Genomic DNA, 13,260 nt, shown 5'->3' on the forward strand with positions numbered 1-13,260 from the left:
AGTGGGTAGCTGTTCCCTTCTCCAGAGATCTTCCCAACCCGGGGATTGAACCCAGATCTCCCACATTGCAGGCGGATTCATTACCATCTGAGCCACCAGGGAAGCCCGATTTCAAACAATACTGGAGTGGGTTGTCATTTCCTTCTCCAGGGGATCTTTCTGACCCAAGGATTGAACCTGCATCTCCTGTGTCTCCTGCATTGGCGGGCAGATTCTTTACCACTGAGCCACCTGAGAATTCCTATGTAATAGAAACTAAGAGGAACTTACACGGTGGTGTAGGTCAATTTTACCTCAAAAGCAAACTCATAGAAAAAGAGATCAGATTTGTGGTTAACAGAGGCAGGGAGGAGGGGATGGGGAAATTGGATGAAGGCAGTTCAAAAGTATAAATTTCCAGTTATAAGCTAAATAAGTATTAAGAAGGTAATGTGTGTGTATATGCTCAGTCACTTCAATCATATCCAATGCTTTGCAACCCAGCTGGACTGTAGCCCACCAGGCTCTTCTGTCCATGGAATTTTCCAGGCAAGGATACTGGAGCGGGTTGCCACTTCCTACTCCAGGGGAGCTTCCCAACCTAGGGAATGAACCTGCATATCTTGCATCTCCTATATTGGCAGGTGGCTTCTTTACTGCTGAGCCACCTGGGAAATCGAAACAGCACCAGTGACATTCTAACTGCCAAATCAGATTTCTGTGATGTGACATGGTTTACCATACCCTGAAAGTGACACAGGGAAGATGTGTTACTGAGTTGATCACTGCTGTGGGAGACTAGGGCTGAGTCCAGCAGGGCGCCCTCTGAGGATCCACACAGAATGCATTTCCAAATTGTCCCTTTCTTAAAGTTGGGATACTGAGGCATGTATCTACCGATATCCATCCTTCGCTGCATGAGGACTACCCTGAGGGCATTAACTTCCCTTGAACTCTTGTGTTCTGGTTGCAGGAGCACTGCCCGGAGAATGAGCCTTCAGAGAAAGCCCTAAGGCAGAAAAACAACATGTCCTATTACCACTGCCTGAGAGTGCCCATCCTAGTTACAGCGGGTCAGAGGTGCCCAAGGGGCACCGCATCATCCCCTGGTGTCTCCGAATCTTACCTGGCTCCTGTATTCTCAAACTCAGTTCATTCTCTTTTTCCTCTCTTTAGTAATAGTGGGAGTGTTGTATGGATGAGTAAGAGGACTATACTGGTAAGTTCCCAGAGGAGGAAGGGATTGGAAAAGAGCTTAGGCATTTAGGCAGAGGAACCTAACTCTGGAGGCTTAAGTTCTGTTATTTCTAGGAATACTCGAACTGAGATAGGACTTAAGGGTGAGGATGTGACAAGCGTTCGTATGTGTGTGTGTGTTAAAGGCATTCAAGGATGCATTTGTTTGTGAAACAAATTATTTTTGTCATTATTCAGCATTCAGTTCGGTTCAGTCGTTCAGTCGTGTTTGACTCTTTGCGACCCCATGAACCGCAGCATGCCAGGTCTCCCTGTCCATCACCAACTCCTGGAGTCCACCCAAACCCAAGTCCACTGAGTCGGTGATGCCATCCAACCATTTCATCCTCTGTCGTCCCCTTCTCCTCCCACTTAAATCGTTCCCAGCATCAGGGTCTTTTCCAATGAGTCAGCTCTTAGCATCAGTTGGCCAAAGTATTGGAGTTTCAGCTTCAACATCAGTCCTTCCAATGAACACCCAGGACTGATCTCCTTTAGGATGGACTGGTTGGATCTCCCTGCAGTCCAAGGGACTGTCAAGAGTCTTCTCCAGCACTACAGTTCAAAAGCATCAATTCTTCGGTGCTCAGCTTTCTTTATAGTCCAACTCTCACATCCATACATGACCACTGGAAAAACCATAGCCTTGACTAGACAGACCTTTGTTGGCAAAGTAATGTCTCTGCTTTTTAATATGCTGTCTAGGTTGGTCATAACTTTCCTTCCAAGGAGCAAGCATCTTTTAATTTCATGGCTGCAGTCACCATCTGCTGTGATATTGGAGCCCAGAAAAATAGTCAGCCACTGTTTCCACATCTATTTGCCATGAAGTGATGGGACTGGATGCCATGATCTCAGTTTTCTGAATGTTGAGCTTTAAGCCAACATTTTCACTCTCCTCTTTCACTTTCATCAAGAGGCTTTTTAGTTCCTCTTCACTTTCTGCCATAAAGGTGGTGTCATCTGCATATCTGAGGTTATTGATATTTCTCCTGGCAATCTTGATTCCAGCTTGTGCTTCCTCCAGCCCAGCGTTTCTCCTGATGTACTCTGCATATACGTTAAATAAGCAGGGTGACAATATACAGCCTTGACGCACTCCTTTTCCTATTTGGAACCAGTCTGTTGGTCCATGTCCAGTTCTAGCTGTTGCTTCCTGACCTGCATATAGGTGTCTCAAGAGGCAGGTCAGGTGGTCTGTTATTTCCATCTCTTGAAGAATTTTCCACAGTTTATTGTGATCCACACAGTCAAAGGCTTTAGCATAGTCAATAAAGCAGAAATAGATGTTTTTCTGGAACTCTCTTGCTTTTTTGATGACCCAGCAGATGTTGGCAATTTGATCTCTGGTTCCTCTGCTTTTTCTAAATATTCAGCATTATATGGAATTTAACTTTTGGTTTTGAATTTACTATAGAAGGAGGGTTAGGGAGATTTGAAATGACCATCAGAGTAACAAAACTTGCATGTTGTGAATTGTCTACACTTGAATACAAGAAGCCTGGCACATCTATATCAAAATCTATTCATTTATTCATCTATTTAATAACAGAAACCCTGAGTTTTAGCTGGACATATACTATTCATCTAATGATATTTCTCAGGTAAACATGTGGCTGGATATGGTGATATGATGAAATTCTTCCCCATGAAAAAATGGCAGAAGTGTAAAAGTGCTTTAAAAAGGAATTTTGTGCTCTCCATTTCCTCTCTTTGCCCATCCCTGCAGGCTGCAACATAGATGTAACCCTCGTGGGTGTGCTTTGTCCATGAGAATGAAGACAACTCACTCCTTAGGAGCTGTGGGGACAGTGCTGAGCGAACCCAGGCTCATGAAGAACCTCAGCGGGCCAGAACCACCCTGCCGACACTTCACAGCTCACTTCTGAGTCTCTGCCTTACATCTCAGGGCCTCTTTTGTGTAGGAGTTTGGCCTGTACCCTCACATGATAGGCAAGCCGGAAGCTTATGAAATAGCCTGCAGTCCTTCCTTTCTCAGATTCCTTTCATACTTCCTTTCTCAGCTCCCTCACCTCTAAACATACAAATACAGACCCAGCTCAGTCTCTCTTATGCCTGACCCTTCCTCGTCAAGCCCACAATTGCGCTAGGAGACAGTCGCGAGCAGTCCTGAAGAGAGATCTTAGTTCCCTGCCCAGGAATTCAGTCTGGGTTGGGTGTGTGTGCTGTGCTCAGCAATCCCAAGGACTGGCTCCTCTATCCATGGAATTTTCCAGGCAATAATACTGGAGTAGGTTGTCATTTTCTACTCCAGGGGATCTTCTCAACCCAGGGATCGAACCCTTGTTTCTTGTGTCTCCTGCATTAGCAGGCAGATTCTTCACCACTGCGCCACCTGGGAAGCCTGGATGCAAATGAGGAATCCTAGCCACCAGATGACTAGAGGCTAGAAGCTAGAAGCAAAGTGGCCCTGGCTCTTTACCCCATTTGCAAATAAGAATGTTTCAAGGAGGCAAAAACTGTAATAGGTACAAAGTTTATTATTAGAGACAGCATAACATCTGGGAGAGTACACAGAGAAATAGTTTATTTAAGACAGAAGCTAGGAAGAAATACACACCCAGAGAGAAAAGGTATGGGCATCCTCTCTAACGAGCAGGAGCACAGCAAGTCAGAAAGTAGGGAGAGATATACACCTGGAGAGGAACGCAGGCATCCTGAGTGAGGAGAACAGTCATTCAGAAACCAGGCAGAGATACAAGCCCAGAGAGGAGTGCGGAGCCCTGAACGAAGACCGCAGTAGTCAGAAGGCAACTTCAATCACTTATATAGGACAGTTCTTCAGGGTCTTTGTTTACATTTGGCCAATTATCTAGTTTCTTTCTCCGTACCTCACTTGTCCTTGGACCCTACCCAAGATGCATGAGCAACTTTTTGCTAAGATGGATAGTGGGTGCATGTCCACACTTGTTATGGGGTGGGGCTCTCTCCTTTTTCAACCCCCAAGGAGCCTTTCTGCACATGTGCAGGTAGGGAAGTTTTCCTTGATCTCAGGAGTGGGCACTTTATCTCTTTACTTCAGCAGTGCTCAGCTCTTGCCACTAGCTTTGTCCTTGGAGCGTCTGCCTGAGAATGAAGCTTGACTTTTACTCCACTTGACAAACACCGGCTGTCTGGCCCAGGAGCCCATCGGTCTCCTACTTCAGTCTCGCCGTCTGGACTCCATCTGCCTTCCTTGAACTGGTCTTGCCCCTCTGCCTTGCACTTGTCAATACCTCCAGGAGAGGATTCTTGACAAAACAGATTGAACTGTCAAGTCTCTACTTAAAAATTCTCAACCCTTCAATGCAGGGGGTCCAGGTTCAATCACTTGTTGGGGAGCTAAGACACCACATGCCTTGAAGCCCCAAACCCAAAAATGTCAAACAGAAACAATATTGTGACAAATTCAATAAAGACTTTAAAAATGGTCCACATTAAAAAAAAAAATCTTCAAAAACCCTCAAAACTATAGGGTCTCTTTTGAACAAACCACACACAGATCCCTAACTAAAGTATAAAGTGAGAGGAAAACATGGCCCCATGATACCTTCTCTGTACAAAGAAAGCCAGAAGGATACTGAGACTAGATCAGGCTGTGCCTTGAAGTGACAGCCACTGCTATTTGCTAATTTTCCCAGAATTAAGGGATAGTTTGCCACCTCTCCCCACCCCCAGGGTTGTTAAAGAAAACTCTTAAGAGTCCCTTGGACTGCAAGGAGATAAAACCAGTCCATCCTAAAAGAAACTAGTCCTGAATATTCATTGGAAAGACTCATGCTGAAGCTGAAACTCCAGTACTTTGTGGCCACCTGATGGGAAGAACTGACTCATTTGAAAAGACCCTGACGCTGGGAAAGATTGAAGGCAGGAGGAGAAGGGAGTAATAGAGAATGAGATGGTTGGATGGCATCACCAACTCAATGGACATGAGTTTGAGCAAGCTCTGGGAGTTGGTGATGGACAGGGAGGCCTGGCATTCTGCAGTCCTTGGGGTCTCAAGAGTCGGACACAACTGAGCGACTTAACTGAAGATATGGTGGTTCTGAGCAGCTAAAATTGCTTTGGAAAATGTAAAAGGTTCATTCTGTCATAGAGAGGTGATTGCTCACAGAGTAGAACAATTTCTGAGAAAATATGCCTCAGAAAAGGAGGGGGAATGGTATGCAACAATATTGTTCCCTACACCCTGTGTCTTGGACAGTGTTGAGTTCACAAGTTAAATAAGTGAGGAACAGGAGCTGGTAGAATGGACCTCGGTGACAAAACGGTCCAGTTAAGGAGGGGGCACACAACAATCCTTTGGCCACCTGATACGAAGAACTGACTCATTTGAAAAGACCCTGATGCTGAGAAAGGCTGAAGGCAGGAGGAGAAGGGAGTGACAGAGGATGAGATGGTTGGATGGCATCACCAACTCAATGGACATGAGTTTGAGCAAGCTCTGGGAGTTGGTGATGGACAGGGAGACCTGGCGTGCTGCAGTTCATGGGGTCACAAAGAGTCGGACATGACTGAGGGACTGAACTGAACTGAACTGACACAATGTATTGTCTATCTGGTACTGGAAGACTTGGCAGCTTCTGTGAACACTGTATCTTGTTTGGCTTTGTTAAAATTTTTTGTTTGTTTGTATACATTTATCAATCTCTATGGTTCTAAAACAGTTTTTCAATAAATGCTCTTAGAATTGCTAGTTAGCCATATTTTATATAAACAATTTTGCTTCCTATACGTTCCTGCTCTATCATATTTGCTATAATAAATATTCTTTTAATGTTATGATGAAAAGATGCCGACACTCTTAAGCACGTATTGGAGAGATCAAATGAGAGGACTGAGTAAAGTAAAACAGCCAAGAAGCAAGCGACAGATGTTAGGACTTCAAAGAGAAGTTAACTTTCAAGTTTAGGGGACTGACATAGAACTGCAAACTTTTTATATTTCCAATTCATGAACATTAAAAAAAAAATCAACTAAATCCTTTTAGTTTACAACTTACCCATTGTTTGGGCTTCCCTGGTGGCTCAGAGGTTAAAGTATCTGCTTGAAATGCAGGAGACCTGGGTTCGATCCCTGGGTCAGGAAGATCCCCTGGAGAAGGAAATGGCAACCCACTCCAGTATTCTTGCCTGGAGAATCCCATGGACGGAGGAGCCTGGTGGGTCCATGGGGTCACAGGGTCGGACACAACTGAGTGACTTCACTTTACCCATTGTTTTATCTATTTTCCTCATTTCAGCACAAACTGGTGAAAATGACATCAGGCAAAATACTGGTTTCTAGTTTAATGAGCAGTGAATAGCAAATTTATATTTTTAAATGATACCTTAAATAAATTCCTTATGGGTAGACGCCCTTTCCAAGCACCTGTTTACCTGGTCATTGTGAGATAAAGAACTCTTGTAATTTAGATACCTAATAAATAGCTGTGATATCAAGTTTGAAATACCTGCAACTTATAATTTACTTTGAAGCATAATATATATACAGCCTTCCTAGACAATAATCCTTGGACTTCCTTGGTGGCTCAGATGGCCAAGTGTCTGCCTACAATGAGGGAGACCCGGGTTTGATCCCTGGGTTGGGAAGATCCCCTGGAAAAGGAAATACCATGGCAGTATTCTTGCCTGGAAAATCCCACAGACGGAGGAGCCTGGTAGGCTACAGTCCATGCAGTCTCAAAGAGACTTCACTTTCTTTCCCTTTAGACAATAATCATTTCACATGTCAAAGGTTTCATATACATTAGCTCATCTGACCGATTTCTTTAAGCCACTTACATTTAGTTACTTCACTGTTCTCAGGCATAATAACATCATGAGGAAATTTGAAATTCACCAAGTGTCAATTTTGTCTTTGTTCTGATACTCAGATCCCTTTCAGGTGGAAAATGCATATGCTTTCTTTAAGCTCTATTTTAATAATGCCCTTCCCCTCTCACAAACATTTGAGCAATACGTCTCTTGCAAAATGCTAATTCCTTTTCTGTAGAAGTGTTCTTGGGACTCTTACAGTGTTCTTACCCTGGGTGTGCAAATGAACTGAAGAAACGTCTAACACCTTTGAAATTATGCAAACATAAACATGTACATTTTTCTAGGGAATGGGTCAAAAGATTTCATCAGATTATCAGTAAGATCTAGGTATGAAACAGGCTAAAAAAAAAAAAGAACACACACACACACACACAACACTGCTCAACTAGAGGATATAGAAGGAAATTATAATTTAAATTTAATCCTAAACCCAAACTGTTCACTAAATTAGTCCCTTTTTTGTCCTTTTGAAAATACCAATGCTAATTGTTTGAATATTTAAATTATTTGAAATAATTTGGGTTCTCTGAGCTTTTCAGACTACAGGCAGACAGATACAAAAAATAAGTAAGATCATTCTTAAGTTTTACAAACAGCAATCCTGCAAATGACATTATATTAAGCATTTGCTAAAATCTGTGTCGATTAATTGTAAAACTGAGACAAAGGCGCTTTCCTGTGATGAAGGGATTTCAACACTGCTCTGCTGGTCGTGTCACTATGTAAGCAAGGGTTTTGTACATTTAGCACAAACTAAATCAAGAGGTCAGAAGGCCTGGGGTTCTAGTGCCAGTTTTATTTGTAACTAACCATGTACAAATCACTTCTCTATAAAAAAAAATAAAGGTTAACATCTATCCTTAATTCACAAACATATTATGAAACCAAAATCCTTTCTAAGAAAAGCTCTTTGTAAACCAATATTTTACTACTAATTAGCTTATACCTAACTCAGAGGATGAGAATGACACATGAGAGAATGTCACTTATCAACTGGTTGCACACCTTAATTCTGTAGATGGATAATGTGGTTGTGAACAGCTTGTTTCTATTTCAATCTTAGAGAACAAAAAACTATCAACAAGAAGTTACTGGTGAAGAAAAGCTGGCCAAAAAATACAATTAAGATAGAGCCTTCCATGTTAAGAGCAGTGCTTGTTGACGTCCCTCTATGGAACAAAAACTAGAGCAGCGTTTGCTGTTTTGAAGGAACATATGCTGCTGGAGTAAGAATCTTATTTCACTAAATAATATTAGACAGGAACCTCCTGCAGATTCTTCCAGTGGCCCATCGAAATGGCTAAGAAAACATTATTTGTGTGTTTGGCTTTTTTAAACCATTTTCTCTCTCCCTCCCTTTGCTTAGTTTCAAAACTCTGTTCTCCAGAATACACTCCTCAGTACTCTGCCTGGGTGAAAAGAAATGTCAGCATTTGGTCACTAGAGAATAAGTATAGAAGAGGAATTAGTATGTTACTGAACAACGATTCAAGAAGATAAACTAAGTGAGTATAAAAAAATGTATAGACCATAAGCATTTGTACATATACACTATTTATCATGTATATGTATTGTGACAACCGTATGTATTAACAGACCCTCAAAAAGTAAGTACCTATATGTTCTCGTATTTAACAGTATCAAATTTGTGCAACTTAAGTCTCTATTTCTACATCTTCCCTTATTATGGTGATATAAAACGAAAAAAACAAAAATCAGACTGGAGCATGCTTCACAGAGAAATATAGGAGAGATACAAATAAATAAAATAACCAGGTACACCACTGCTTAGGGAAGTATTTTAGAGGAAACATATTCTCACTTTTGGCCCCAAATGTCATCATCCACTTATGTTATTTGTCAACTTTTAATATAAAAATAACTTCAAGCTGATAATCATTTACAGTGACTTACAAAACTGACAGAAAATTTCAATGCTACATTAAACAATTTTATACACAGCTTAAAATTTTAAAGTTCTCTCTGGCACTTGATTTTAGAGTTGATAGACACAATAACTACTACTGATCTCAATAAAATACTGTTTTTAGCTTATACACATCTTCAAAGCCATATCACCTCACAAAAATCACTTCCTGCCAAAGAATTCTCTAAGACAAACACCAAAACTATACAGCCAAAATGTTGTAGGAAAGCATATAAACTTTTTAAGACAAGGCATGACCAATGGATTAAAACTTTCCATTACCCAATCACACGTCCAGTGAAAAAACAATTGCTCCTCTGCTTCAGTGTAACATGTACCAGGTATAAACGAAAAATGCGGCAAGTTATCTATTGTTTTTGGTTTAGAAGGGTCTAAATAGTGGTTCTACTAGAATGGATGCTTTTTAAGACAGAAAAATGGTCACATTTAGCAAGTACACATTTTATATTCCAAAAATAAAAAGGAAAATTTTTTGTAAGACAGTGGAATCCTCATTTTTTTCCCCTTACTTTTTGTGAGGGCTTAAGACCATTCTGTCCATTATCAAAATGAAATCACTCTTTGATAACCTTAATTATATGTCCAATTGTTTTTCTTTGCAGAAGAGAAGAAAACCAAACCAAATTTTAACAAACTATATTAAACTTAGAATACTCAAAACTATGTGAGAATTTGGGAAATCTACTACTTTCATTATTCAGAAGGAAGATATAAATCTTCGAAACCTGCCAACAATTTCTAGTCCAATTTTCTACACAAAAATGAAAAAGCTAACTTCCCCCCACAACACTAAACAGAATTTTAAAATGAACAGAAGACTAAATTAGATAATCAAAATATAAACCATGTAATTAATGAAAACAATTCACTAGTGCAACAAATTCTTGAACACGGAAAAAAACCAGCAAGCATTCTCATCAATTACATGGTTCATTTTTTTTTTGTTGCATATTTTAATCTCCACTTTCAGCACAGTAAATTATTATATAGCTGATTTCATGGACTGTTTACATTTTGTAACATTACATTAGCAATTCAAACATTACCCTTTCTAAACCAAATATGCAATCCTAATCAAAGTTTAATTTTTTCCCCGGAAAAGGAAAGGACATCTTTTTAAGATATATTCATAGCAATAGAAACATCTTAGTATTTCAAACTATTTACAAAGAACCCTGCTGATCCTGTGCATTTCGCTGAGGGGCTACCTGTACCCAGACTTCATCATCAGAAAAAGAACTTGAACTTCCTGACTCAGAGTCCAGTTCACTGAACCCATCTAAGTCCCATTCAGTACTAGACTCACTCCGTGCATCATCTTCCTCAGTGATGAAACTCTGACCAGGTTCAAGGCAGGAAGGATAAACACGAGCACAGAGGCAAATAAAGCCAGAGTCAAACTGCAGAAGCCCTAACATGGTCCCTATATTAATCCACTGGTCTTCCCTTGTATCATATTCATACACAGTTACCCGGTTTTTTTTCCATTGAGGGGTTGTGGAAGTGATGAGGAGCAACTTTTGGCCATGATTGACAATCTGGTAGTTGTGGGTCTCCGAGTCCAGGGGAATATTACTAATACGCCTCCATTCTCCCCTGGCTGGGTTATACACCTTCATGACTGGGATGTCACAGATGCAATAGATCTCATCATTGAAGACACAGGCTTCCTGAAAGTCACTCCGTTTAAGGGAAGCACAGTTCAGCCACATATTATGGCTAGGATCATAGCAGAGCATGCGCTTACTGTTCACAGCATAAAGATAGTTCTGAACCACTATGAGTTCAAAGGAATAGAAGGAATGTGGTACAGGAGCCACTAAGGCCCACTGGTTCCTCTGAACACTGTAGCACTCCACTTCCTTTAATTTCACTCCAGTAATGGGGTCACGTCCACCCAGGATGTAGATGTAGCCATTGAGGTATGCCACATCCATGCCCTCCCGGCAGAGCAGGCGGTCAGCAAGTTGCTGCCAACTATTCTGGGCTGGTTTATACACCCAGAGATCCTTCCTGGGCTGGGCGGCTAGATAGATGTCATGGTCTGGAGAGACACAGACAGCTGAAGAGGTGACAGTCTTAGTGTGAGCCAAACTGGTCAAAGGTGATGGCATTGTGTAAATGTCCCCCGAGTATGGGTCATAGCACAGAAAGGGATCTCTGGGATGGCCAAAGAAGATCACCATCTCCTTGGCACACATACCCAGCCTCTGGGGTGGATTTTCTGCTATGGACACAACAGAGCTACTGCTGCTGCTCTCTGGCTTGGGTACCAGAGACTTGCACAACGTGTCACCATATCGCATCTGCAGGGCCCCTTCAACAAGGTCCAGACAGTACTTCTTCACAATGGGCTTGGTCAGCAGTTCTTCCAGGTAGCCCCGGTCTTCGTCAGAGAAGTGGGTCCAGCGGACACACTTGAAGACTTCTGCAGCGCTGGGACCCCGCTCCTTGGGAGCCGCCTCCAACCACTGCACCGCCACGTGACACACGGTCCGCTCACTCTCGATGTCTAGACTGTCCAGGCGCAGGACAGCTAGCAGCTGGGCCAGGGTCAGATCTGCCAGGGACTCTTCCCGAATCGAACCCATGCGGCTGAGCTGCTTGAAGTTGTGGGCTATAAAGGACTGGGCCTGTGATCGCAGCTTGTGATGGTCGAAGGCGTCGGCGAACTTGAGGATGGCCGTGCAGTTGGTCAGGTCGAGGCGGCGGGCTAGGAAGGAGGCACAGGCTTCCCGCACGTACTCCAGCTGCAGCATGTCGGAGGCCGCGTAAAGGCGCTGCACGTTGGCCTCACTTAATGACACGCGACCGGTGTAGCAGTAATCGACCAGCACCTCGAAGGACTCGGCGTCCACGTCGTGCATGGTCACGTTCGTCTGATGGCTCTCGTACATGCCGCCGGTGAACATGCTCTTGAAGTAGGGACACGCGGCCGCCAGCACGTTACGGTTGCAGGAAAAAAGGCGGCCCGTGCCGGGCCCGCTGCCGGGGGTGACCACCTCGATGGTCACATCGCAGAGCAGCCGCGCGTCGTAAAAGGACTTGAGCTGGGCCAGCAGGGCTGCAGAATGGCCCGTGTCCTTCAGCTCCTCCGGGCCCGTGAAAAAAGCCGAAACTGACGGCTTGGAAATCCTCTTGGGACGCCTCCCGCCGCGGGGACTGGCGAGGCGGCGAGAGCGCGGAGCTTCTTCCCGGGACTGCATGGTGGAGAGGGCGGCGGGGAGCGAAGGACGAGAACCGGGCTCTGGCGCCTCCTCGCTCTGTTTTCGCTGACGCCGAGACCGCTGTGTCCCTGAAAAGACTGCCGCGCTGATTTAAGTCAGCCCTGCTCCGCGGTGCCGCCTCCCTTTATCGCGTAGACAGTGCCTGACTCACCCGGTTCCAGTTCCACGCCCTTTCTCCGCCTCAGCTCGCCCTCACAGGACCTACAAACTGGAACCAAGCGATCCACCACCGCCGCGCTGGCAATACCGGTAGGTGCCCAGGAGAACTACGGCTCCCAGGTTGCCTTTCGCGCCTCGAGGCATGCCGGGACCCCGCGGACTCTGCGGCTTAGGGGGCCTCACAGGAGCCGCTGTGCATGTTGGGATCAGTAGTTCCAGTAATATCGCGAGGCTTCTGGGGGGTCTACTGGTTTAACTAAGAGAATCAGCAAGCGTTTATTCCAGGTTTGATGGTTTAGAGCTGTGGGTTTGAAGTCTTAGAGTGGAAGTCCCGTTTTAATATTCATTAGTCGTGTAACTTTTCTGTCAGAACATTTCCCTGTCTGGAAATTGGGGATAATAGCATTTCATAGGATTCTGGGAGAATGGAATGATCTAAATTTCATAGGACATAGGATGCTTCAGTAAATACTTGTTGATTAGATCAATGTTTACACTGTGACTAAAACACAAATATTGAGTAACTGTTGGCTTTTCATTTAGAATTTATGAAAAATGAGGCATCCACTTATTCGAAACCATGAGCAGTTTCTACAAAGAAAACTTGCAGTGTTTACTGCGGCTTCTTTTCAAAGGCTCTGAAGAGTATTACAGTATTTTCAGTACTAAATGATATGTAGGTTGAGCAGGATATCTTAGACAAAGATGAGGTCCTGCTGCTGCTGCTGCTGCTAAGTCGCTCCAGTCGTGTCCGACTCTGTGCGACCCCATAGAAAGCAGCTAGAGAACAGCATTTCTGATGGTCTTACATGGGCAAATCAGGCACATTCACAGATACATTGACGTCTCACCTAATCAACACTTCATCAACTAGGGAGCAAAATTATTTTCA

General features: G+C 43.5%; 1 protein-coding gene across 1 annotated transcript; it reads right to left on the reverse strand.

Moving 5' to 3' along the window:
* Nucleotides 1-7,810: 7,810 nt before the first annotated feature.
* LOC129624286 (kelch repeat and BTB domain-containing protein 7) lies at nt 7,811-12,492 on the reverse strand. Its single transcript, XM_055541958.1, has one exon. The coding sequence runs from the start codon at nt 12,186-12,188 to the stop codon at nt 10,146-10,148; it is 2,043 nt and encodes a 680-aa protein (XP_055397933.1). The 5' UTR covers nt 12,189-12,492; the 3' UTR covers nt 7,811-10,145.
* Between the last annotated feature and the right edge of the window lie 768 nt (nt 12,493-13,260).

This window comes from Bubalus kerabau, chromosome 12, assembly GCF_029407905.1.
Source record: "Bubalus kerabau isolate K-KA32 ecotype Philippines breed swamp buffalo chromosome 12, PCC_UOA_SB_1v2, whole genome shotgun sequence".
Lineage (NCBI taxonomy): Eukaryota > Metazoa > Chordata > Mammalia > Artiodactyla > Bovidae > Bubalus > Bubalus kerabau.